General features: G+C 39.3%; 1 protein-coding gene across 6 annotated transcripts; it reads left to right on the plus strand.

Moving 5' to 3' along the window:
* Positions 1-147: 147 nt before the first annotated feature.
* Positions 148-27,634, plus strand: RCOR3 (REST corepressor 3). 6 transcript variants are annotated; one of them, XM_055815998.1, is made up of 12 exons: positions 149-430; positions 992-1,048; positions 7,065-7,142; positions 8,694-8,746; positions 10,461-10,622; positions 10,982-11,106; positions 12,602-12,698; positions 15,384-15,602; positions 17,256-17,333; positions 18,107-18,164; positions 23,479-23,720; positions 24,150-27,634. In XM_055815998.1, exons 1-12 carry the CDS (start codon positions 289-291, stop codon positions 24,492-24,494), a joined length of 1,656 nt encoding a protein of 551 aa, XP_055671973.1. In that variant the 5' UTR covers positions 149-288; the 3' UTR covers positions 24,495-27,634. The 6 variants fall into 6 exon arrangements, with proteins under 6 accessions (XP_055671975.1, XP_055671973.1, XP_055671976.1 ...); XM_055815999.1 differs by having other exon boundaries at positions 150-430; positions 12,602-12,680; XM_055816000.1 differs by lacking the exon at positions 23,479-23,720 and having other exon boundaries at positions 148-430.
* Positions 27,635-27,985: the final 351 nt, after the last annotated feature.

The following is a 27,985-nucleotide window of genomic DNA, read 5'->3' on the forward strand; positions in this document are numbered from 1 at the left end:
CGGCGCGGCCGGAATCCTTCCGCCGCGCCGCCGGGGCTCCGCCGGCATCCACGCCCCCTCGGCTAGATCCGGCCGGGCCGGCGCGGAGGGATTCCCGGGGGCTGCGCGGCGCCGGGGGAGGGGGAGCGCGGGAAGGCGGGGGGCGGTGTGAGGGGGGAGGAGGTGCCGGCGCCGCGGCGGCCCGAGGGGGGGGCGGGGAGGGGGCAACATGGCGGCTCCGTATTAACTTCCCCCCCTCAGCAGCCCGCGCTGCCGCCGCTCTCCCCCGCTCCCCCCCCAAGCCCTGACATGCCGGGCATGATGGAGAAGGGAGCGGAGCTCCTGGGGGGCAAGAGCCGGGCAGCCCCCAACGGCACCAAGAGCAGCAGCCCCTCCAACGGGCACTACTCGGAGCCGGAGAGCGGCGGCGGTGACAGTGGTGACGAGCACGGTGCGAGCTCTGGGGCCGGCCCCGGGCCGCCCCGCCAGCGGGGGGAGGGGGGTGGCGGAGGCGGCGGGAGGGGCGCTGAGCCGAGCCGCGCCGCCTCCCGCTTCCCCGCGCCGGTATCGGGGCCGCCGCCGCTGCCGTTCCTCCGCCGCGCGTACTGCGGCGGGCCGGGCCGGGCCGCCCTGTGTGTGGGGCGCGGGGGAGGAGGGGGGGGCGGGAGCGCGCGGCGCGGCCCCGCGGCTGCCGGGCGGCCCCGCGGTGCTTAACGATGGGGAGTGTCTCCCGGGAGCCGCCGCCGCCGCCGTCCCCATTGTTCCGCTGAAATAAACTCCCCCTTCCGCCTCCGGCCCCCTCCCCGGCGGCCGTCGGGGCTTAATCCGCGGCGGCGGCGGGCGGGGTGGCGGGGGGGGGGGGGAGGTGGCTTATTCCGCACGGCCGCGGCGAGGCGGCGGGGGCTCCCGGGCGGCGCGTCCGCCAGCCCGCCCGCCACACGGCGGTAGCCTGGGACGGCGCCCGCCCGGGGACACCCGAGCCGTTAATTTCTCTCCCCCCTTTACGTTGCAGATGTAGGAATGAGGGTCGGAGCGGAATACCAGGCGCGCATTCCTGACTTCGAGCCCGGTAAATCGCTTCTCGGCTGCAACCTGACATCTTGCCGCCACCGTTCCCGAGGCGGGAGGGCTGGGCTGGGGGCCGGGGGGCTCGGCACGGCGCTCTCCCGGCGGCAGCCGCGGGGCTGGATTTATTTTGCTTTTGAGCCTTTGTGTCGGCGATCCGGTGGCGGCGGCGGGAGGCTGGCAGGGGCAGCATCAGCTCCGGGCGCCTGCGGGCGGGGGGGCAGCGCGCCGGGAAATTCTCACTTCATTATCAGCCCTGCTATGTGTATTCGGCGGGAGGCGACGAGGCAGAAAAAGCTTGAATGCTTTTTAGGGTTGGTTGGGTGGTTTGGTTTTTGTTGTGGGGTTTGTTTTTTTTTTTTTCTTTCCTTAAACCGTACCGCATATCATGTCTATTAAAAAGGTGATTTAAAAATCTGTGTCGGGGGGGTGATGGGTGTTGTGGGGCAGGGGTGGGAAGTGATGCGCCCTGCCGGAAGCAGAGCAGCCCTGGCTGCGTGCTGGAGGCGCTGGGTGGGAGATGCGCTTGGTGGGAAACTCCTGCCCCTGGTTTTGTGTGCTGTAGTAGCCTCGCTAGCCCCGCTGTTGCAGGCTGAGCTGCTCTCCACCGCCCTTCTCACCCCCACCATCACCCCCCAGCCCCGCCCCGGGGAATACGGGGTGGGCTTGCATAGCCTGGCACCCGGTTTTAGCAAGTTAATTGCTAGAATGCTCTTTTGCATTGCTACACTGAGCAGTGCGACCGTAGGAGCGTTTGTCAGTTTTGCTGTAGTGGCCAGATGAAGCCTATCTACTTTCCTGTTCTCCAAACAGGCTCCATTGGTGTCAGATGATTTCCTACCGGAAGAGGATTGGGCCAGAGCTTCTCACATAGTGCCTCCTAAAGCTGGAGCGAGCCCCGCTTGATGGGCGCAAGTCCCCACAGGCCAAAGAAAAGGCCGGGGGAAAGAAAGGGGGAGGGTGGGATTAAATGGATGCATGATCTTGGCATAAGGGAATGCCTTTCCCCTAGGAAGGAGCGTGTAGTCTAAGTCTCTTTGTTAATAAGACTAACCATTTACACCCTTTATTTTCACATTACCTGCATAAAAATAAATAAAAATGATCATTTCTAACGTGCAGCCTGGGCTTGTTTTTCCTACAGGCCGCTTAAATTAGAAAAACACATAGTGTTTGCTTTTATTTTGATTAAAAAAACTCTTTGCCCCTTGTAGGACAACCGAGGCTCTGTGATTTCAATTTTGTGAACTATATATGCAATAGTACCATTGCATTTGTAACTACAGAACTAATCTTACACTTTCTCGTAACCAGACTTTTTAGAGCTCCTAAGTGTTCCTGAGGGTTTGGAATTCAACTGATGCTCCTTTCCCCAGTAACAGATTTGTATATACTTACCCCTTCATCAATTTCCTTAATGATCGAAATCTTTCTTTAATAAGTCTTGTATAAGAGGCATAATGTATAGTATTGTTCTTGTTAGTATGTGTATTTTGATTACTAGGGCAAGAAGATACTTTTTTTTTAACACCTAAGTCTTAGAAAATAATAAAAAAAAATCCATAAAGCATAAAAGTATAATACATGCTTACCATGTTAGCAGATTGGTTTTCTGAACAGATCTTAGCAAGATCTCATGCTTTTATCTTTGGTTTTTGGGTTTGGTTTTTTTTTTTTTTTGTTGGGGGGGCGGGTCTGACGACTCTTGAGGCATCATTTCTTAGAGGTGAAAGTAATGCTGGACAAAAAGCTGTGCTCTTATAGCTAAACTTAGAATATTTTTTTTATTTTTTTTTTTAGTGAATGATGTAACGGTAACTCCATCATACTTACAGGTTTGCATGTATGGACATAGGCACTGTGTCCAATTAAGTAACTTTAATGCTGTTTCTTTTTGAAATTCTTTTAATGCATTTTTTTTTTTTTGAAGGGTTTACCAGGTATGTTAGAACGTGTGTTTATTTAACAGTACTTTGAGTGCTGGGGTTTTAACCCCCTTAAAACAAATAGGTGGGAGAAGGGGATGAATGATAGATGAAACTAGATGGAGGTCCAAGATACAAAGTCAACCCTCTGGTACACACATAGAATACCAAAATGAGTAGAATAAATACCAGTCCTTTGACCTCATCTAGCCCATGTTGAAAAATGTTCATGGGCAGTGCTCTGCAAGAATACATTGAGGAGCAAAACGTTCATGATGAAAGTTGTGATGGTAGTGAACGTTTTTCTTTAACCTGAGTTTGTGTATAAAATAAGAAATTTTTAAAGGAAAAGTACATGACTGTTTGTTGGTGTCTATTGGAAGAAGTGGATTGTGGTTGAAAGCAACAATTAGGAGTTGGTTTAAACGTGTTCTTACCCTGTCCTCCACCACCCCCTTTTTACAAGCAGACCTTCAGACAGAGCTGTAAGGGAAATAACATTTTTAATTGTCACTAGACAGATAAACTTTCTCACCGCAAAAAAAAAAAAAAATAATAAAATAAAAACCCTAAATTTCCTTACCTGATTTACAGAGTTAAAAAATCTCCTGCACTTCAGATTTTTGTTACTTCCTACTAGTTTTCCTACAGTACTTTATATTCTTGGGGTGAAATTGTTTCTGCTTGCGCTTTCTGACCCAGCTATAGTTGTAGCAGGATATTACAAAGCTGGTATCCTTAGTTTGTGTGTTGTTTGTATTCTCTTGAATGTGTAGTGGAGGATGCCATCCCTGTAGATGCACCATATTCTGTCATCCTCACATGAGATAACTGCTAGAGAAGTTTTATTCTACTCGGATTTGGACTTCCCAAAGGTTTTAGTATGAATTTTGCCTACTTAATGCTGAAATACTTATTACTTTCTTCTCAGGGATGGGGAGTGCTGTCAGAAAGAATGTTTTATACCTTTAAAGGTCTTATGGAATCTATTTCTGTGTGTATTCTTATAACTTTCCTCGCTCCAGTCTTCCTATATGAAAACAGGCTTTCTTCACTTTAAATTATTAAATGGCGTGGTGAAGTATATAAAATTTTCTATTCCATGCCATCTGTCCTCACATTCCCTGATTATTTTTTTTGTTTATTTTTACCTATTTATTTTTAAGATTTCCAGCCCTTTATTTTAGGCATTTAGTTGTTCTTCCTGTTAGCCTCTATGTTTCTGTTCCTACTCTCAAAGCTTAGTGTTAAGCAGATGATGGTAGTACTTCATATGCTGGAAGCAAATATACTTCTAAATTGTCATGCTGCCCCACAATGCCCTTATTAAGTGGTATATGCTTCCAGATTTTCATTTTATTCTCAGGACTCGCAGTTGTGTACAGAACAGCACCACCCACGTGTACCTAACTTCTAATGCTAAGATGAAATTTAGGAAGTGTCAGTTTGCTGCTACAGTTTCTCTGTTCTGGAAGCAGTGGAGAGTGCCTGTTGGTCATCTTCAGCTAGCCCTGTTTTCTAAGTGGTGTTCGCAGAGCAGTGCAGCAGCTGAAGCACAGAAACCTCTTCCCAAGTGGCTTGAATGTGGGGTTTGGACAGGGGGAGACTTGTTATATTTGAGACGTAGCTCATGGTCTTTTTCTTACTGGCTTACAACTCTGCTCTTCTAACATGCTTCAGTTAATGCGTTGCCTGGTATTTCCAGCCACTGTCCTTAATGAGAGTGGATCTTGCAGATAAAGATCATGTTGCCCTTGAGGTGCAACACAGCTTTTTTGGGGGAAGAGTGCTGCTCACGTGAATACTTGAGGCACAAAGGACAAGAAGCCATTATAAAGGTAGATCATGGTCCTGCATATGGAGATGGAGGGATCCCTGTACTGTAGCTATGGTCATCCTGTGCTGAGGATAGGATGTCTTCCTTTGAGCTACTTGTATGCATCCCACCCTTCCTTTGTCATCCTTGCCTGCCTTTTGGCAGTGTGAAGATGCCACCTGAAGGGAAACAGTTGTCTGATTCCTGCTGGGGAAGCAGCACTGCTTTGAAAAAGGGTCTTCTGGTGAGAGCTGCTTGTTAGCATGAGGGTGGCCCCTCAGTAGGGAAGTGTCACCGCATACATGATGGTGCAAATGATAGGACTCAGACTAAGTTTTTTCACTTCAGTACTTGAATACTCAATACTTGATAATATCCGTGACATCCACTGGTCTGCAGGTGTCTGTCTGTCTGAGGTATACTCAAGTTTAGACATTCCTTGCTCACAACCTGGGATTCTGATGCATTCTCTAGTGGTGCTGTTTTCACCTCATCTCTTAATTAAAGAGCGGAGTACAGAGTAGTGGTCATTTACTTGTGATAAAAACCTGAGTGGATGAGAGAAATGCTGTGCCTGTAACATGGTTGCATTACTTTTCATGAAATATTGCATTCCTAATGACTAAAAAAGACATCCTTTTTTTGTTCTAAAGTAGAATGTTATATTAAGGCATTTGTTCTTACATACCAGAACCATTTCAGAGTTTAGTACTGCCTGTGCCTTGAAACTGGTGCTTTATGAACATGTATGTACATTTTTGACTTGTTACAGAGTTCATGGTGCTTTTAGGTTATCTGTCTTACACATAAAATTTTGGAGGAGGCATGAGTTTTTAGTTTCTGTAATTAATTGGTTTTCAAGTTCACAGTCATGTATCTAAAGATTGTAAAGATGATAGCAAATACAAAACACTGCCAACCACCAACCTAAAGAGGGAAGAGCAACAAAACATAGTACATAATTAGAAAGCAGCAAGTTGTTCTCTTTTTCCAAACATTGATTTGTTTTGCTTTGATTCCTTCAACAAGATGTAGAACCTAAATATAAAGTGTGGAAGCTTAAAATGGAGTGAAAAGTTATTTGTTCCACTGAATAAAAAATTCTGTCCTCCAAGAAGGATGCAAGAAAAGCTCCTCTGAGGGTGATTCCTCAAGGAATTCATACTGACATGAGCATAAATGCTACAATTGCTGAGCCATGTCTTAGCAAAATAAACTGTTGTAAACAAATAGATTGTAAGAAGCTTTACGTAGTAGCATGCATTTGTAAAATATTAATGAAAAGTAACTATCAGTTAATGTTTTTCCAGTATTGTAGAATTTCCTTTTACATTGTTTTTAAAAATCAAAGGCTGATTTTAGTGCTTTGCACAAAGTTGCATCAGTGTTGCTCTGTCCTGAACAGTTTAGACAGCTTAGGTAACTTGGACTGCTCCCCTTGCTACATTGAGGTGGAGGTGAGGTACCAATGAACGAACCAAAACAAAAAAAAAAGATTACTTTTACACCTAGTTACTTTCTACAGCTACACAGTTTGGTTGGCTGTGAATATCAAAAATTACATGGCTATGAAAATCAGAACTAGAGAGGGAGGTGAACAGAATTGTTTCTGGCATAGTTGTTAGTACAGTCCCTTGTTGAAAGCATCAGGGATGGTGACTGTGTTCCACCCTCTATCTCTGTTTTGAGGAAGCCTAACTTAAGACAGTAGGTCCTGATACTACTATAATAGCCATAAATGTTAGAGTACTAATAGATAAACATAACTTCTGGAGAACTGTTCCAGCACAAGTACCTTTAAATTTTGTACCCATGTCAACTTTAGCAATGTGCTTTAGTGCTCCAATTGTGGTAATCAGGATCCTGTCTCACTATAGAATCGTAGAATGGTTTGGGTTGGAAGGTATATGAAGACCATTTAGTTCCAACCCCTCCACCACAGGCAGCGACAACCTCCACTAGACCAGGTTGCTCAAAGCCCCGTCCAGCCTGGCCTTGAGCACTTCCAGGGATGGGGCATCCACAGCTTCTCTGGGAAACATGTTACAGTGTTTCACCACCTTCATAGTTGTGACTGAACCTCATAAGAGTAGCATTCAAATTCAGCTATTTGAAGTCTTACGGAAATAATATGGAATTAATGATTTTTTTTCCATTCCCTTAGTAGCAGGGCTGTATTCTTAATGTGGTTGAATTCTACGTACTGTGTGAGTTGTTCTGTGAATAGCTGTTGCCTAGATCATATTCATCAATACTGAGACTTACTCGTTTTCTTACAGGTGCCACAAAATACACTGATAAAGATAATGGAGGGATGCTTGTATGGTCTCCGTATCATAATATTCCAGATGCCAAGTGTAAGTTCTTCCCTGCTTTAGAATTTGGATGCTTAAATATAACTAAATAATTGTTTCTGATGTGCCTGTTTGCTCTTTATTTTACACACACTGAAACTGAAAATTAGTAAATTAAACACAAAACTTCTCATTACTTTTTTATTATTATTTAGAGAACGCTGGGGAAAGGCAAGATCACCTTCTCTTATAGTTAAGTCTTTGTTTCAAATCACATTGCCTGTGTTGTATCATCATTGGTGTCTGTGAAACCTTTAGTTATTAATAGAAGAATAAAACATCTAAACATGAAGAACTTGCTGCTCTAAATTTCTAGGAGAAGAAGTTGCAGTGGATAAATTCAGAAAAGATGTGTTGAGGCCCAAATTAAGTGGAAATTATTACTGTTTCCTTATCAATAACTAAGCATTTTCTCCCTTCAGAAGTGACCTGAAATACAGGAGTCGTCTGACTAATGTGATCAGTTATCTGTTTAATCTAGTTTAAACCTGCCTGCTGCGCTAGAATTCCCCATATGTAATACAGGGGAGTAAACTTTGAGTATGCAGTCATGAGAACCTGGTTCTCAAGACAATTTCTACCCAATACCAGTAGTTAGAGGTTTGTGTCCCTCTGTTTGAAGGAGTATACCTTTTACTACTGCAGGACAGTTAGAAACACTCTACAGCTATGATTTTTAAACACTTTCTTCATTCCTTTAAAGTACAATTCACTCTTTGCTGCAACAGTTCATGGCAAGGACATCCCTAGTCCATTTGAATAATAAGGATATAATTATTTCCTGTTCTCAATCATGCTTCCTTTGAACTACATTTAGTTGCAACTTGATTGTGAACTATATAAGGTGAATGGGAAGAGTTTGTTTCTTTTAAAAAAAATAACCACTGAAGATCAAAACTGCAGAACAATTAGAAAATTATGGAAAGTGTTCCACTCAAAGCTGGCTCTAGTATTGTCAACTTATTTTAAAATGTTGTTGGTGAATTTGATGACCTAATCATTGAATTTTCATATTCTCTGTTGAAAACTGTCTGCATGCCATGGTTAAAATTACTGTTGGTCAGTGAAAACTGTATTAATATCAAGGATATGCATAATCATCGATCTAGGATCTCTTTACATTAATTTTTAACATGTTTGGGAATAAGAACAGTAGAAGTAGTTCAATTTAAAATTAACCCAGGTGCCTAGAGACTTTCCACAGTGTGTCTGTATTCTTAGGAGTGGGTTCCAAGAAGACATGGCCTTTCAATCACCAGATAGTCTCTGATTTAAATAACTATATGATGAGCCTCTATGGCTTTGTTGTAGTAAAAATGTGAAAGTAAGTATCTTTTTCACTGAAAATTAGCTTGTGTCAAAAGTTTATAAAATTAAATGTTGGATTAAAGACAGTAGGCTTGTTATTGATAAAGCTATGAATATATTTAATGTTTTGGGGGACCTGGTAAAGCATGGGAAGACTGTTTTTCCATGTTAGATGGCTAAATCTGTGTCAATTTACAGCAGAACTAAAAGTACTGAAGAATTAATTCTGATGTTACTTTGTTACAGTGGATGAATATATAGCAATAGCAAAGGAAAAACATGGATACAATGTGGAACAGGTAAGTGCTATAAAATTAGAGTGCTCATTTAAAGGACTTTTTTTTATATAAAAGTATAACACAACTCTTTTTTTTTTTCCCTTGGTTACCATTAATTAACGCTGTTTCTCTTCAGGCACGGCAGCAAACACTGCAGTTAAATGGATCTGCATACAGTTGTGGTCTGGATTCTCTGCAAAAGATTGAGCTCTTTGTTTTCATGACATGCTCAGCTTGTAATGTGCACTTTTGAAAGGTTTGGTATGTTTCTTGATACACTGGGCATGTCATGCAATTGTGTGTGTATATTTAGCTAAAGAATTTCTTAGGAAAGCAGCTTACAAATTTGATGTTTAATATTAGAATTCAAATATGGTGCAATTTTGAACCATTAATTGTGATAGGGTCCACACTGAAAAGGTTTCTGGCATATTTAAAAAAAAAAAAAAAAGAAAGAAAAAAAGGCAAACCAACTTTGAGTGTTTTTTGCAGAGGCAGGAAAACAGAAAAGAATTTTATATTCAAGAGTAATGAGTTCACTTTTTTAATCTTTAGTCACCATCCCATAAAAAGTACAGGATAAAGCTTCGCTGGTCTGCACTTAGTTCTATTGCATTTTTCTTCGGAAATTAACCAATTTACATAAAAAGTTACCTATTGCAAAAAAATACTTGGTGTACAAGTCGAAACAAGTTGTATGATCAAATTTTGGAGGATGGAAGCTCATAATAGGAAGGACTTGCTAGTCAGCTGCTATCTGAAAAAGAGGCTACCAACTTTATGTCCAGAATGTCCAGAATACCTGCAGTACAGTCATGTTTGTTTATGGCTTGGCTTTTGTTAGGGGAGAGAGGGAACTGAGGGATCTCAAAATTTTCAAAACAACTTTTGGTACAAAATATCTGTAGACTGTTCACAATTTAATAGAAATTATGTCTGCAAGAGGTGCTTGTCACTTGCCAGTTTAACAAGAAAAGAGGTTTGCCATGTCCACATTGTTAGAAGATGTGAAAGCAGGGGTTTGGAGAGCTGATGAACAACTGGTGATCATGTCCGCACTGTGTGGTTGAAACTGAGTGGAATATGTTTCCCAATTCCTGTGCCAGACTTGGCGTCAAATCTGTCATTGATTCTGTGGCAGAAAGTCTATAATCAGCATAAAATTTTTTAAGAATATCGAGAAATGAAATTATGTAAGAAAGTATATTTAAATTTCCATTCCTTACTAGGTGCACATGACATGGAAGTGGCCGTGCTGTTATTTGTGGATTGGAGAGTTGTAGAAAGACCACTTTCACTTTGAACTTTCAGACTTGCATTTTGGATGTTCCTCTGGCTGCTGAAAAGTATTTTTATTTTCTTTTTTGAGTGGGCTGGTATAAAGGCCTGAAGTCCTATAAGGAACTGTGTAGGTGAAACATGCTTGTAAAGGAAGAAAGCGGGTCAGATTAGAGCCTATCAGCCTAGTTCATGCTGCTTCAGAATGACTGCTGCCATGCCAACCTTAAATTGCCTAGCTTTCATACCTTTAATAAAGTACAGATGTGCCCACTCTTCATATAGTCTCCAAAGAGAATTTTGTAACCTATAGTACATAGCCAATAAAACTGTAAATACATTTTGAGAAGATTGTCAATTTTTATTTTAAATAAATTAATTTCTGGTTTTTAATTTAACTTGTCTCAACATTTTAGAAAGTTGACTAAATCCAAAAAGGAACTATTTCTTTTCAAAGGCTCTCGGCATGTTGTTCTGGCATAAACACAATATTGAGAAGTCCCTTGCGGATCTCCCTAACTTCACTCCTTTCCCTGATGAATGGACAGTTGAAGATAAAGTCCTATTTGAACAAGCATTTAGCTTCCACGGAAAGAGCTTTCACAGAATCCAGCAAATGGTAAAGTAATATTTAAATTAGAAGCATTAAACAGTTCAGATCTACTAAGAACAAAGGCTCCTGTTGGGGCTAAAATTTCATGTTGATTTTTGTGTAAGAGCTTCAGGAACAACTTTGAATGTAAGATTTATTTAATTTCATCATGTCTCTTGGACCTATAGCTTTTTCACTCTAATAAAAAAAGCCTCTCCTCCCACATTGCCCTTTGAAAAAATATGTATACAAAATACATCCCTCCTTTCCATCTCATCTATGCATTTAAAATATTTGGGTAAAGGTGGTTGTAAGTAGAGCAGAATTATAATCCTGGGTGGAATTTTAATTTTAAAAAGTATTAATATGTTAATGAATTCTTCTAGCTTCCAGACAAGACTATTGCAAGCCTTGTAAAATATTACTATTCTTGGAAAAAAACTCGCTCTAGGACAAGTTTGATGGATCGGCAAGCTCGAAAGCTAGCTAATAGAAATAATCAAGGTGACAGGTAAGTTTTATATTCTTAAGCTAACCATAGGCTGAAGTCTTTCTAGGTAGAGGTGTCAGAGTAATTTCCAGCCGTTATGTGTCAACGTTAACCATGGTTTTAGGTTTGAACATTGGTGGTGGTGGTCTCTGCTTTTAGCATGGGGTTTGGTACCTGCGCTTTAAGAACTGTATCACTCCATTCATAACACACTTTAATGCTTTAGCAGGTAATGGTAAAAACAAGGGTTTAAAGAAACTTGCCTGGGAACGTGGTTTAGAAATAATGCTTTATCTGAAAAGTCTAACCCTATATGATTGTGTGGGGAGCAGTGTGTTTTGTGGGTGTGGGGGTTTTCTTTGTTTTTTGTTGTTTGGGATTTTTTTGGACTAGAATGAAATTAAAATTGAAAGCTCAACCACTGTAAAGAGCTGTAGCAATTGGAATGCCCAAGTACTGTTTTATAACAAAACTTTCTATGAAATCTTACTTAGGAGACTTAGAACCACTATCAGGAAAAAAGAATTAGAGCTTAAAATAGCTTTAAATTGTCTTGGATAAAGGGAATGACGTTTCCCCTAGTTACTATGAAATTAAAATTATATTGCACTGAGTATACTTGAGTATTAATTTGCACTTTTTAAAAGTGTTTTAATACGTTGAATGTATAAGTAACATAATCATGTTTATATTGGAAAGCGTGATTACACGTCTACATAGAACTGCCTAACTAGAGCAAAAGGGTATATTTAATTATATGTTATTGAAAAGAACACCTGAAATCTAAAATTTGTCTGCTTACTTAGTGACCCTATAGCTGAAAATTACAGAAGAGAATCAATTTGCTTCTAACAAGCATTTTGGGGTGCTTTTTTAATAACTAGAAAATTTTTTGTGGGTTTTTACATACTTTTGTTCAGAAATTATATTGTGTGAATGACTGGATTGGACTCGACTAAGCTAACTTGTTTTTCAACCTTTTCTCTTTGATTTAATTGAGCAGATTTCATTCACTTCCCTCAAATTGCTAGATCTTGAGCACTTTGGTGAAAAAGCAGTACTGTGTTTTCCCATCTTATATTGTCCCCTTTTGCTCCCCACAGACTTCAACAAGGGTTTATTCATCCACCTGGTGCAGTGGTTTGAAAATTGATCTATTAAAACTAACGTGGCAGATGAAAGGTTATTTCTGGCCTTGGTATAGTTGACCTTGTAAGCGTTCATGCTGGCACAGGTAGTTGAATTTAAGAAAGGTGACACCAAATTTTTTGGCAGCAGTACCAGGACTACTTAAAGTCATTTTGAAACTACAGTTTAGGGTTGCTTGTTTATCATAATAATTAAATTTAATAAAGGAAATATGTTTCTAACAGCTCTCTTTTGAAAAATATAAATAACTTTGAGATGCCATATACTTAGAGGAGATATTTTAAAGCTGTCTTACTCAGATACTTATTTATATTTGGAGTTAAAAAAAAATAGATAAAATGACCAGCTGCTTATAATCTGTCCTCAGTGATGATGATGTAGAAGAAGCTCATCCAATGGATGGAAATGATAGTGATTATGATCCCAAAAAAGAAGCCAAAAAGGAGGTAACAGATTGCTTAATGGTGAATGTCAGTTTGTTTGTTTTCTGTGAATGTGTTACTATGAAGAATATGACTTGTAGTAAAGAGGTTTAGCTTGCAGCCTGGCTGAAATCACAAGGCTTTTAGGTGATCAAGATCTTCACAACTTCTGACTGAAACAAAATTTTGTTGTATTTTTTTTGCTGTTCTGTGGGCATAATGCATCTCACTACTTTTATTATATCTTGAGAGATCCTCAAGTTTTGTAAGAGATGTATGCTGTCACTACCTGGTAAAACAACATTCCCCTTGCCTCTGTTTGTGAATGTGTTTACAGTTTTACAGGTTGTGAATTACTGAATCAAAATGTTTTCTTTGCATTTAAAATTAAATGACGTTTTTTCCAAGAATAACTTTTTTTGTTCTTTCACAGCCACAGTTGGGTTATGCATTTCAACTAATACATGGCTTTATTGAGACACTGTCACTAATGTAGAGAAAAACATTTTTGTCTTCTCTAATCAGCACTTACTAATACCTTTACAGATAAGTGCTGTGTTTGGAGTATATTCAGGTTTTGTATTTTTGGGGGGTTCTTTTGGTAAATATTATTTATGAACAGGACTAGAAAAATACGGTTAAGTGTGTAAATGTTTGACTGTTTCCTTGATCAACTTAATGCATTTGTGATTTTTCTAAAATGGGATAGGTAATGTTTCTTGAGAATATGAGAGGAGAGGTAGTGCAAAACTTCAATGTTCCCATGAAGTGATATCTACAATTATTGGTAAAACTTCAGTTCTACCAAAAATGATATTGAGTAAGAGACTGATAGGTTCAGATTCCATTCTCAGCATTGCAGTGACCTTCAATGTATTGCTTAATCTAACTACCTCAGGGGAAAACCAAAAAGGATAATTATCATTACCCCACTTTGTGAAAGACTTTGAGATTTTAATTTATTTTTTTTTAACATGCCAGGGTATGTTTTTTTGGAGCTTGACATGGCACAAGGTCTAATAATGAACCTTTGTTCTGCTGTGTAACAATGTTCATGCAATCTGTTGATTTGAGTTGCTGCCTAAAGCCACTTGTAAATAAGGGCTGTTTTGTTCAATTTACTTGGTTATTGTTTGAATCACTACACACAGTCCAGAATGAAGGTAGTGTGCTGATAGACTTCAGAAACAGGACAAATAATTTTGCAGTTTCTAATGAGCTGTTTGTAGTATCTACATAAGATAATTTTGTGATCTAGTATTTCTAGTAGGATTTGTGTGCTTTCACTTCCTAAGCAAAATATAAACTGAGTAGGCTACTTGAATGCACAGAGCAATGGAGACTTTCTGTTACTAGATAAAACTAAAACAAGCCAAACACTTTAGCTTGGCAAGACAAAAGCTTGAGAGAATATTTTCACTTTAAATCCAGATTGGACAACTCCTATTTCATACTGAAAGAGCAATGCAGAACCAAAAAAACCAAATGGTGTAATTGGGCCAGAGGTAAACTTCACCTTAGTATTTTTTTTTTATGTCAGAGGTGTAAGGCTCTATATCAACTTTCCAAGGAAGAGCAAATATCTTAAGTGCTTATAAGATGGCCTCTGTGAAGTCTGTGGACTGGATTAAGATGTTACGTTAGCTGGGAAGAGAATGTGACAGAAGGTCAAGCATAGTAGAGCAAAATGCTGTTTGCTGATCTGTATTAATGCTACAGAACATAATAATAATGGCTGCTGCAATATTTTTTTTCTCTGCTGTGATTAGATGACCACCTCCTCTTAACCTGCATGATGCCAGCAGGGAGGAGCAGTAGGGAGCTGCCTGAAGTAGCAAAAAGCCCAAATTCTATCTCCGTTCTGGTACTAAGCATTGCTTTGAATTGGAATATCCTTGCAGGGAAAGTAATTTTGCTTCTCTGCTCCTGGTCTGTAGGGAACCTACCTGGTTGCTCTATGGGAGTCACGTACATACAGACTAGCTGTTGTGCAGCAATGCTCATGGAAGACACAGCTGAAATTTTTAGGTGTCCAAACGTATCAAAACAGCAGTTACAAAGACTTCATTACTTCTCTGCTATCCCTTTCTACTTCAAAAAACAAACAACAAAGACTTAACATTTGCTAAATTACATGGATTTTTATGACTGTGAAAGTACATACATCCTCTCTCTTCCAAATCTCAAATCCCCTTGCAAAGCAAACAGCATTGTCACTTTCCATAGAGTGCTTGCAGCAGGGGAAAGTGTCATCTTGCATTTTTGCCTGTCCTGGTCGACTGGCTCATTCTTCTCCCTTGATCTTCACCTGAACTCTTCATATCTGACCAAAGATAAATGTGTAAATTCACTGATTGCTTGGTTTAAGTATGTAACATAGATACATTTTTTGCCTTCTGTGCACATTCAAGGTTCTGTCTTTCTGCCCTTTTTCACAGTATTCAGACTGTGATTTCTATAACATGTAGTGTATTTTCAGCCATGTTAAACAAAAAAGAAGTTTTGAAAACTGACCTTTCTAAGACTAAATGCAGGCTTGTCCAGCAAATGACTGGTGCGCTCCATCAGCTCATCTGCAAGACTTAGTTTAGATACGACATGCAGAGAAGGATGTTAGCTTAGGTTTTCTTTGTCAGAAATACGACGTTACAGTGCTATGTGATTCTTTAATAAAGTTGTATACAAGATACTGTTATTCTTTAATGATGTATTTCTTGTAAATTAAAGGGCAATAATGAGCAGCCTGTTCAGACCAGCAAAATAGGTCTGGGTAGAAGAGAGTATCAGAGCTTGCAGCATCGCCACCATTCTCAGCGTTCCAAATGCCGTCCACCAAAAGGCATGTACCTGACCCAGGAAGATGTGATAGCTGTTTCCTGTAGTCCCAATGCAGCCAACACAATTCTTAGACAGCTGGATATGGAACTAATCTCATTAAAGCGACAGGTACCATGGGTTATTGGTCTTGTTTTGTTTTCATCTCAGATTGTTCTGATTGTAATGATTTTGAAGATTATCTATGAAGATTCTGAAACTTCTTTAATGTGAGTCTTACTAATTTTGTTCCACAGTTAGCAACAGAAATGCTGGACACTAGTTGGCTAGCTGTTCTTTGGTTTTGTTTGTTATGCTTGGGTGGTCTTGGGGATACCGTGAAACAAGATTACTTCATTTAAAAAAAAAAAAAGGGCGGGGGGGGTGAGTATGGCATGGAAACAACGTTACAGATTGGGTACACGAGAAAACAGTTAATATGATAATTTTTTTTAACTTTGTTAAAAGTATATGTGTGACAAGAGAGACTAAGACCAATGTAGCAGAGGAAGTTACATTTGTTATGCTTAAAAGTGCAGCTGTTTTCCTGGATGCCCTTCCCCATATACCGTGAAAGTATGGGGGGCGGGGGAAATCATGGGACTAGTTATTTTTCTGTTTGAGTTGATGTGCTTTCTTACTAAATTTAGAAAAACTTTGTAGTTTTCACCTTTAGAGAACAACTGCCTGTTTACTTTGCATGAAGAAGTTAACTTTTGGCACTTAAAGTTGAAACACAGAATTTATGCAGCTTCTGTAGGGGTACACCAGTATGTGCATGCTTGCTTTCTAGGAGCGATGGGGCTACAGAGTCTAAGGCTTATCTCCTGAAATTCCTGTCTCCTTATAGGCTGCTAAGAGCTGCCATGTTACAAAATCATGGAGTGAATAAAGGGTTTCATGGGGTTTTTGCTCCCTTGTATTCTTTTACAGGAGAGATATGCTTCTTTCTGTCACAGCAGGAGGCTGGGGCTAAATAGCATAGGTGGGTTTCACTCTTTAGCCTAAGTGTAGGTGAGTTACAGCCTTGAGGTTGTGTTTCTCTTTTTTTCTTGCAGTGATCTCAGAGATGCAGCCTTTGGAATCTCCCACTGAGTTGTCTGCTTTTGTGTCCATACTTAAGAACACTTGTAATAGCTGTGCACCGTAGTATGCAAAACTATTTTCTTACCTATGTTACTTTATGTGCATCACTGTCAGGTTCAAATGGTTAATAGATATGTATATGTTTGATTTGGAAGCTCTCTCCTTTTTATAGACTAAGACATTTTATTTAAATATTTCAAGTCATTTCAAGAATCACCTTTAAAGGAAGTCACGATGATCTAAGGTCAATAAAAAGCAGTCTGTCAGAAGGAACTAACTGGAAACATCTCATAAATCTTTACTACTTTTTTTAAGTGGTTTTTGGAGAAGGAAGAAGTTAATGTATACAGTACACCTCACTTAGATTTCTAAGAACCGAGTTCTGTGTCTAGAATATTCTGCATTCTTCTTCAAGAACATATGCATCGTTATCAAAACCTGCTTGTAATGTCCTGCTTTTAATATTCCTGCAGACAAAATGTTATTTTGAAAGGCTGGCTTAAATATTCTTCTCTCCGTAGTAAACTGTGCTGTATTTTATTTATTTATTTTAAAACAGTTAAAACTAGTGAAGCCTTAAACCATAATATTTCTCTTTCTAACTTAGGAGGTACACTTGTGGCAATCCTAGTGAAGATATATGTGTAAAGTGACCAACTTTCTTTGTGGAGCTGATTAACTTTGTTGTTTTTGACCAAGGTTCAAAATGCTAAGCAAGTAAACAGTGCACTTAAACAGAAAATGGAAGGCGGGATTGAAGAATTCAAACCTCCTGAGGTAAATCAGAAAAAATATTAGAACTTGTGGCCTTGCACTTAACTAGTGGGAAGCTGCAAAAACGTGTTTTGCTGCAGCATAGCGTTCACGTTTCAGCAGCAGCTTAAACGGGATCCATTGAATTACATGCAGGGGTGAGTTTGGCTTCTTTACAAGAAATTAGTGGTAGGCTTTTCTTATGGCAACTGTCTGAATAAAAAAGCAGAAAAAACTGAAATGTCATGCCTGTTCATGATAATAGGGAGCTGAAGCTGAGCCCTGATATATAGGGTTGTCTTCTCATTAGAAATAGATAATGTAGATTGCTAGCAGTAAAGTCTGTGTTCTGTGTGAAAACATGACTATATATACATTTGGGTATTTGAAGTGAATGATTTATTACTTTTTGCTTGTTTTAAAGGCTTGAATATGAAACATAACATGAATGCAAAACACTCCAGACACTTAAGTCCCAGTAGTTTAGATAAATACAACTATAAACTCAGATTCTGTCTGCATAAAGATCATTAGCTTGTGCATAAGTTATGATATAGCTGATATTAAGAACTGCAATAAAACAGGGGAAAAACTTGTGATGTAGTTCTAAGCCCAAATCCTTAAATGCCACTTCCTCTTTATGAAAGCAATCTCAAACCATACATTTATGGCTAAGCAAGAGATTTTTACCTATGTTACAAAACATAGTGCAAGTAAAACACATTCAGATGCTCAGATATTTTGCAGCTAATTTAAACATTTTAATGATCTTTGTGCCATTTTTCTAATTTTAATAGTCTAATCAGAAAATCAATGCCCGTTGGACCACAGAAGAGCAGCTTCTTGCAGTACAAGGTATGTTAATAGTAGTAGCAACTTGAAATCTGGTGCAAAGGACTTGGAGCGGTGCTCAGGGTTACGTTTGTATTTCCCTCTAATGAAAAGCTAAGCTTTTATCTGGTCTTACAAGAAAGTCACTGGGAAAACAGCAAAACTAGTAAGAATATTTAGGGCATTCATTCAAGCAACATGACTCGTCTTTCGGGTACCCATATTAAAACTCAAATAGGAAAGCTAAGCTGAGTTTAACAAATGTAATAATACCAAAAAGTCCCTTCAATCATCTTCTAAGTCACCTTGCATGAATTTCTCTGAAGTGTAAGACTGAAGTAGTAGTTGAAGTATTAAAATTTGAAGAAAACGCCTAAGACATCTCTCTGTATTCTTAAAGTAGGGAAAAGCAGAAATGCTTTACAGTTGCTTCTCTCTGTTCATGAGGGAATAGAAGAGCAGATGTCTATCCAGTGGAGGCCTTTTAAGAGTCTGAAGCTGAGTACTTGACTAAGTGTCTTACTAGAGAAGAAACATTTTCTCATAGGCTATTGATACACCTAATTTGCAGTGATTTTATTTATATGAAGGAAAACTGACTCTTGTCTGGCTTTAACATGGACTGCCTAATCAAGGAAAATGCAAGGGAAATGTCTGGAGAGTCTAACACTGTATTGAAGACACTGTATGTTGACTGACTTCTATGGATCTTTTTTTTTTTTTAAGTCTATATAATCAGCTCAGTTATACACATCTGCTTTATTTCTCTGTATTTTTCAGCTTTAAAATGAAAGACTGCATTTTAGTATAAAACCTTTAGTTGGATCAGGATATCAGTGTAAAGTTGTTGGGTGTGTGCCATACCTGGTAGTTATTAGCCAGATGACTGAACCTAAAGTTAGGTTTATTTTGAAGTGTGAATGGAAATTCTGAAGAGCATGGTGTGTCTGAAGTCATGCGTCTCTCATTACATGACTCAAATTGGGATTTGCATCTCCAAACTGTTTTCTGTCCTAAGTTCATCCTGTCAGTATTGCTAACAAGCTCACTTTTTTTATTTGTTCCCAAATGCGACTGAAGGAGGTGCATATCTTTAATAGGGTAGTCAGTTAAGTAGAATGCTTGCTGAAGAAGTGGTGAAAATCCAGGTTCATTCTACCTGCCTTAGCATGAAAGGATTCAAACCAACTTGCATTTTCATAGTTTACTTATTGGAGCTCTCGCTAAGCATCAGTTTAGGAAGTGATAAGAATGCATTTAGCTTTTGTTAAGCTATGGCATTATGTGACCAACAAGGTAAATAAGAAAACTGGAGCATAGACAAAAGAGAATGAGGATTGGTAATGACTCTTTGGAGAGGAGTTCTAGTCTTCTGGACTCTTCTCTAGGGAATGTTTTGTGTTTTATAAAGGCAATCAGCTTCAATACTTAAGGGGGTGGGATGAGAAATCAAGCCTTCTGGAATAAACCTGTTTTGACTGAATTGACATGTGCTTCTTATATGTATTGTTTCCTTTTTAGTCCTCTTCCTTTGCCACTGTATAAAATGGAGATGGGAGAGACCCCTAACGCCAGGAACAAAGTAGTAGTAGTAGTAGTATCCCTCCCTTATCTATTGCCTGGTAGTAGAGTCTCCTTCTTGGAGTGAGAGTGCTATAGGTATTAATCTCCCATCCCTCAGGCTAAGGACCCTGATCTCTTGCTTTGAAATAATTGTTTGAGGTGGTAGACTTATACATCAAGGAGCCATGCTGTCTTTTGCCCTGACTCTGATTTTAGAGGGAAGTCATCATTGTTTCTGTACTAAAAGCTAGCATAATGTGTGTTAGGCTTGAACCTGGAAGTTGACGTAAGCATGGGGACGTTTAGTTTGTACATTTAAAATAGAGCTACTTCATCAAATGTATTTAAATATTTTGGCATGTGCTTTTAATAATTTTACAGAAATCATAAGCATTAAGCAGGTAGGTGGCAATTCTGTGATTTGTTCACTTGAATTCAGACATTAAGTCCAACTATTTAAATTCTAAAAATAATCTGTAGTAATATAAATTTGGTACTTTTTTTTCTAAACCCTTGTCATCTGTGGGCTAATCTCAAGAGATTGGCAGTAACTAAAGAGGAGGTAATGAAAAAAAAAAAAGCCTTAAAATAAAGCTGAGTCTGTAACCTTAAAAGCAGTGTGGCTGTCTGCAGTGGGGTTATTGGGCTCAGGCTTATGATCTCTGAGCCGATCTTTTGCAGTATAATTTACCAGGTTACTGTTCAACTTTGTGTGAGTAGTTATTGAATGTTATGGGCCAGTTCATCACTTGAGGTGTTCTTAAGTTACAAACTTTATTTGTGTATAGAAATGATCATTTTTTTTCAAACTGAGATCTCAGCCATATGAGAACTATAATTGCAAAAATGTTTTAAGACTTGTTCAAAACAACAAAATTTGAATTGAAAAGCAATGCGTGACTTATATAGCATTGCAGTGGAAAACAGTTGGGACAACCAGGATCTAACTCTACGTAAGGTAGTCAGCAGAGCACTGTAGTCCCATCACAGGAAAACTGCAGCTCTCATAAGCCAGAGTTGCCGTTAACCATTTCTGCTTCATTGTGGTGCTGTATTATGTTGCTTTGGACCCAGGCTAATGTTTTGTGTACCTCGCAGTGTTTGCTGTGCTGCACAACGTTAAGCAGCACAGAAGCGTCAAACTTGGATTTATGAGTTTCACTGAGTTAGATGTTCAAGCTGCACCAGCACACGTTGTACTAGTGAGCATGCCCATGTTCGGAGCGCACCTTTGCAACTGGGCAAAGTTTTGAAGAGCTGGAAGGGTTCCCGTGATCAAGGCTACTTTCAAACGAGCCAGGAGAAGGACATTCATACATGTGAAGCCATGCATTTGTCTTCTTTTGAGCTTCACTTTCAGCAAGCTAATAAAATTATTCTTAGTGAATAACAGATTAAACTCTTTAGAAATCATTTGGGTGGTGTTTAGCCCATAATTTGTATAAGGATATGTAAGTAATGTGTTTGAAAGGATGATGGGCTGGCATGAACTCTTACAGGTGTGCCAGCACCTTATGCCTAGAACTTTGATAAAGTTGCATTGCACTCCCTCAGTTTCTGATGCAGCTTAAAAAGGTTTTACTGCATCAATGTGTAGAAGTCCTGAGGTAATGCTAGAGCAGTACTAAATAACACTGAAAAGAATCCAAAATCAGTAGCGCTGTATGTAGCTAAACTAAGGAAATTATATTTTCTTTTAGGTATTTCTTATACTTGGGCTCTCCATTAAGGCAGCATACACTGTTTTCAAGCTGTTTGCTTGGAAATAGGCTTTAAGACCTTATGTCTGACAACTTTAGTGGAAGTTAGCCAACAGGCTCAGTGATTTTGCACATTAAGGGGAAGGAAGAAGTATAGACGGCATAGTAACCTAAAAGGCTGAAATCACTGAAAGTATGAATTAGGTTTTGAACAAAAATGTGCTTTGTTTTGCTGGGCACTTCATTCACTTGATTAATTGTACAGGATGTTAGATATGTTGCAGTGGACATTTAATGATAATTATAAATTCGTAAGGGTGGTGATGGTAGGGCAGTCAAAGAATATTGGAACACTGGAAGGAGTGCTCCATGGGTGGACACAGCTTTTAAGGAGTACAGTTGATGCCTTGTACAGATAAAGCGCAGAGCCAAATCCCTGTCTTTGCTTTGCCTGGATCCACGCCCTCCCACGTGGCTCTGCTAGGTCCCTTTGTTTTCTTTCCAAGGTTCTTGCAGTCAGGATGGTTGGATTCTTTTGTGTGCCCCAGAAAAGATCTTAAATAATGTAGCTGGATTCTTGACAGTTAAAACATCAGCTTCGGCTGCAGAAATTTTTACTGTCCTGGAGCTGAACTCTTCTTTTAAATTGCAGTGAGTGTACATTACTGCGTCAGAAGTGCCTATCGTCGAAGAAAGTAGAAAAGAGCAGAAAAAGCTGAAGGTTGTACTATTCACAATTAAGTTGAAAAGGAACGTAGCTTTCAAATTTGAAACAACTCTCACTTTCTGAATCCTTTGCTTCACTTTCAGAAGTGAGGCATGAAATCAGGCATAAATTTCTTTTCCTGTAATGAGACAGAGTTCCTGTCCTCTAAGCACTGTAATATGTTCCAAATTAGTATAGTTATCAGGAGCTTCACAGTAGTCGTCAAATTATAATTCACTCATGCATAGCTGAGAGCAAAAACTGAGTTTTCTGTTTACTCAGTCTGGAATAAAACTCTTACTTCTTTTAGTCTCCAAACTTTTGGACACTTGTGATTAAAAATATACTTTGTGCAGTTAAAGGCTGTGTTCTAGGATGCTGGAGAGTTTGACGATTTTTTTCTTAAGCAGAAGAGAGGAGGAACTAGACACATACCCTAAATGCAACTGAGAGAAAAATCAATAATCTTTACGTTATAATTCCAATTTTAGGTTTAAAACTATGGAATGTTGTACACAAGAGGTTTTGTTTGTGTTACATGCAAACGTAGTTTTGGAACTTCAAAAAATGCAGGTTGGGATCTTCTTGCGGAATGCTTGTAAATAAAAGCAACCCACTGACTTTAATATGAAAATTAATGAAAAGAATGATACAAAGATCTTCTGTCATGCATCTTGCTGGAGGATTTGATTCTGGAGCTTGTGCTGGGCTGTCTTATAAACAGAGACCAATAGCTTATATTTACTTACTTTGCCTAAGATGGTTGTCCCAAAACCACGGGTTCTTCTACAGAGCTGAAAAGGTGAATGAAAGCTTTAAAAAGACTTTGTCAGGTCAATGCTTGCCAGTTGTAGCCTCGGTAGAGCATGTCACAAGTGCAGGAATGAGCAGTATATTATGACTTGTAGCTGGCATGGAGGGAACCTATAGAAGCTGTCAGCGTTTGTCATTTGACATTTCTAGTGTTACATCCTGTTTATAGCTATACACACATGCTTGGTCACCCTCCCTCTACCATCTTGAACTTTTCTTGGGCTTCTGTCCTTACTGCAAGTACACTGAAGGATTTATTTTATTTGTCAGAGGCAAGATCTCTGTGGTTTTAGGTTGGGAGGCTTGGTGAATAAGCCAGGATCTGTAAGAAGAGCGGGTAATGACCTTTTAATAAAGTTCATGATTTGTATGTTGATAGCTGTGCAATTAAAATTTATTTTGTTTTAATGGAAATTGAGGCCTTCTGCTAATTGAGAAGTCCTCCTGATTAGTCAGTCCTTGGTTTGCAGGTCCCATAGGTTCTCTCTATAAATACATCACACGTAGCTGTGTCTGACTGATTCTTCACAGCTATGTTATTTACTTTGCTTTCCAGGTGTCCGAAAATATGGTAAAGATTTTCAAGCTATTGCAGATGTAATTGGCAACAAGACTGTTGGCCAAGTGAAGAACTTCTTTGTAAACTACAGGCGTCGGTTTAACTTAGAGGAGGTATTGCAGGAATGGGAAGCGGAACAAGGAACCCTGGCTTCTAATGGTGATGCTTCTGCTTTAGGGGAGGACACAAAAAATACTTCTAATGTGCCATCAGGAAAGAGCACTGATGAAGAAGATGAGGTGTGTTTTGTGTACCAGAAATAAGTAAGCATGGGTTGAGGAACAGCATTTTATTTAGTGATATAATATAAGGTTAACTGGTGTGGAGTGGCAAACCGCATTCTAAAGAATGATGATGAGCTTGCATAGAACTTCAGCCAATGTCGTTAACCAGCTGGGAGCAGGACTGCACCTTTCATAGTGACAATCACGTTACTGTTTTATTGTTAAAATACAGTTCTTGTTCTAGAAGAAGACTCTTGCTTCGTAAATATTTTTAGTTCTGCTGTCTATAATATTTTGGTTGGTGATTTCTTTTCAGTAACTTCTCAGTTTTTTGGTTTTGTTTTTTAAATGCTGTTTCCTGTGTAGTGGACAGTGGCAGCCCAACTGCGTCTCGTTCTGGCTGGGATGGCTGTTCACGCGGTCTTGTCTTTGTCCTTTGTGCAGGCACAAAGCACTCCGGCCACTCAGTGTTTAGGCCCTTCACCTCCAGCACAGGCATCTGCTCCGGCACCTACCGCTCCCATGGCAACTTTAAATCAGCCACCCCCGTTACTTCGTCCAGCGCTTCCTGCTGCTCCTGCTCTCCATCGTCAGCCTCCACCGCTTCAACAGCAGGCGCGATTTATTCAGCCAAGGCCGACTCTAAATCAGCCTCCCCCGCCACTCATCCGCCCAGCTAATTCCATGCCTCCTCGTCTAAACCCAAGGCCAGCGTTAACCACGGTCAGCGGCCAGCAGCCACCCTCGCTTATTGGAATTCAGACAGAATCTCAGTCCACTCTGCACTGAAGAAATAAAGCAGAATTATGCTAACTCCTACATCTGAAAAATTTTATCAATGTACTTTTTTTTTTTTTTCTTTTTTTTTCCCCCCTCCCAAATAACGAAGGGGAGAAAAGAGCAAGCCTTCACAAGTATCAGACCAGTTTTACAGAGGAGCAAGCTAATAACTAGAAACGGAACCACACAAATGACCACCTGTGTAAAAATATTTTTATGTCGAAGACTTGTACAGCAGAACAATGCCTACAATACAGCGCTCCTCTATGTGAATAACTGTTGAAGGAAGCTAACTTCTTAAATGAATAAATGTTCAACACACCAAGATTTTGTTTAACTGATTTTTACTCTATTTATTTTATTACAGTTCTTTGTAGTCAAGCATCTAACTACAGGAAGTAGTCTGGCAAATCTAAGAATAGATAATGTTCTAGGAGACTTAAATGTAGCGTTGGGTTTTTTGTGTGTGTGAATTATTTTATTTTTGTTTACCTTTTAGTGCAAAAGAATAATGGCCTTAGGTTCAGAATTTTTGGCCCTGTTTAGATAACAGTAGGCGCATTTCACGCACTTGTAAAATGTAGGTGTTTCTTCTCTTCATGTTTTTCCCAGAACACTTTTTTCTTTGTCTAAAAAGGTACTGTCTTATTGTGTACTGCTCTGAACGAATGTTCTGAAGATTCAAGTGAGCTGTTGTACCAAACTTACTAAATCTCACGCGTGTTCTACTCATAGAAGTAAACGGAAAACAGGAGTACAGTTTCCTGCTGCAATATCTCTTGTGGGCTGGGGTGGAGAGAGAGGCAGAAACTTTTACCACGCAGGGGGGTGACAGGAGAGAGGAACCGTATAGCAAGAACCATTAATTTAATTTGTTATTCCACTAATCCTTCTAATTTAAATACAGTAGAATTTCATTCCTCTGAGAGTGGCTGTCTGCAGTTCGTGTATGTTAGATCGTTGATATCTTGCCTAAGAATTCATGAGGGAAGTATAGAGGCTGATGATGGCAGCCAAATATTGTGGCAGTGGAGTTACCTGCTGCCAGCCCAGTCTTGCTGTTAAATTGTTAGCTCTGACTTCTGCAATTTCAGGCAGAGTTGATTAGCTGGGTTAAGACTATTGTGGGGGTGTTTTGTTTTGTTTTATTGGCTAAGTAAAATCTGTATTTGGGTATTATTGCTTCCAAATTTTAGGAGATTGAAAGATTTTCTTTTCACTGCATTTTTGTCTGAAACCTTGATTTATGCCCAGCAGTGTTTTGGAGGTGTTTTGTTTGTTTATTTGTTTTTAGTTTTATTTGAAAATTAAAAAGTAGATGCCTCTACCCTCCAAGTAAACCAGACTGCAAATTTGAGTAGCACTCTTTGAAACAGTGTGATCTGAATCAAACTATTGAAAAGTATATCATTCTTGACTATGTAGTAACATTCATGTTGACTGCCATACTATTTAGAAAGTTACTTTTGCTTATAGTTGAAATTGTGTTTAGAAAATCCTTTTAAATCTATTCTGTTATTAACTAGATTTGCCCTTGACTAAAATGGAACTTTATTTGAAAATGGAATGTGCTCTCCCTATGCCTTTTAACAGATAAATTGGATGGTTCAATGATCGGTTTAGCAACTGGCTAAGGTCTTTTTTATGTGCAACGGGAAGTTCTTATAGCATCAGGTCCTATTTAATTTGTAAATCTAGTGTTAAAGTTTGATAGTTGTGGCCTGGATTGCAGTTAAGGTGTCAGCCTTTATGGTTTAGTTCTTCATTTAAAAATCTTTTCAGATCAAACTTGAGAGATTGTTCTTTCTGAACAGCTTCGCTGGTGTGCTGAGGTTTTGTACAAAAGATCCTTTTACAAATTTTCTTTTGCATCGGAGTAGATGCTTAGCCACTATGTGAGTATCAGATGACCTCTCATCTAAGAAAAGCAGCATTGTAAAACAAGCACTGAGGAATTCGTGGTCACTGAAACTTGTGTTCTGGGAGTCATAAGTGTCCCCTCACCAGCTACACACAAATCTGGCTGGTCTCCAGATCTTAAAACCAATATGAAACCAATCCGGTACATTTTGACATCCTAAGTATCTCAATTTAATTGTTAACAATGATAAGATACATCTTCAGGATTTCTTTTTTTCTTTTTGTTTTGCTTTTTGTTTTTGGTTGTTTTTTTTTAGCACTTGAGTCTCCCAGGTGTGTGTATTGTACCTTTGCTAATTTTTGTCTTGTCTCTTGTCGATAGACTTCAGTATGCAGAATGTTGGGTGTTGCGGTACAGTTGGCCACCACCAACTGCTATAAAACTGTTGAGTACATTGTAATTCCGTTTAATCTTGTTTAAATATTCTATAACTGGGCAAAGGTGCTGTATTTGAAGGGGGGAGGGAGGGTCAGAGATAGGTAGTATTTCTTAATTTACATACACTGTAGCACACAGTAGGGAACTCCTAGCATTTGTAGTACTAAATAAGTATGTACATAGCAAAATGTCTTTATTGTGTGCTTTGCAGAATATGTGCATACAGTTTGCACGTCCTGTTTTGGGGGGTAGGGTTTGTTTTAAGCAGTGTTTGCCTGGAGAGTGATATGCTTGCTGCTTAATCAAAGGATTAAAGTTTCAAAGAAATCTGTGTCTTCTATTTTTATGTACCTTGTAATGGTCTAATATGTTAGGGCCCTTATACTGTGATTCTCTTCTAAATTCATTTATATTTTTTTAAGAATTAGAAATAAAATTATACAATGGTGTTGATTTCAGTGGGGAATTTCTTTTGCCATATCTAGTCTCCTGTTTTGTAATGTAGTAATGAACTCTGACTTCAAGGTTGGCTTAATTTTGTCACTTTAAAAAATGTAAAATGTTTGCACACTAAAGTTTGGCAGAGAACGTGTATCCTACATTGTTCAAAGCTAATGTAACTCTACAGCTTTTTGTACAGTTTATTTTAGTTAATAAAGCAAAACGGTACTAAAAAATGACAGATTTTACAAATGCAAGGCATAATCTGAATGACATGTCTTCTAGGAACAACACTTGCAAATTATGGATGTACAAGAACTATCAGATTTAATTGTTGCACTTTAAATCAGAATGGGTATGAAGTTAAGCAGGTATTTCTGCATTAATAAAACAATCACTAAACATTGCACATCATAGTAAAGCAGTTTAATTTTCTTACAGCTGACTGTGAGCAAAAGGAATTAGTTACCTCTGTCCCTAGGTTTTCTTTGTTCTTTATGTTGTTGGGATTTTTCTTATATCATACAGTGTTTATTGTGGAAACTTTGCAGTTCATAGAAAACGGAACACAAACCAGTAGCTTACGTATGTCGGAATTTGTTTATGAATAGATGAGAAGTGCAGAGTTCAGGGAAGAGTTGAGGATGAAGGTTGCTAGAACTGTGTTGTACCTCTTGCTAGCGAAAGAAAAGAATAGACTGAAGTTACAGCTGATGCTAGGCAGAAATGTGGTTGTCAGGTGAAAGCAAAGCCAGGGCAA

This window comes from Falco peregrinus, chromosome 11 (genome assembly GCF_023634155.1).
Source record: "Falco peregrinus isolate bFalPer1 chromosome 11, bFalPer1.pri, whole genome shotgun sequence".
In the NCBI taxonomy this organism is placed as follows: Eukaryota; Metazoa; Chordata; class Aves; order Falconiformes; family Falconidae; genus Falco; species Falco peregrinus.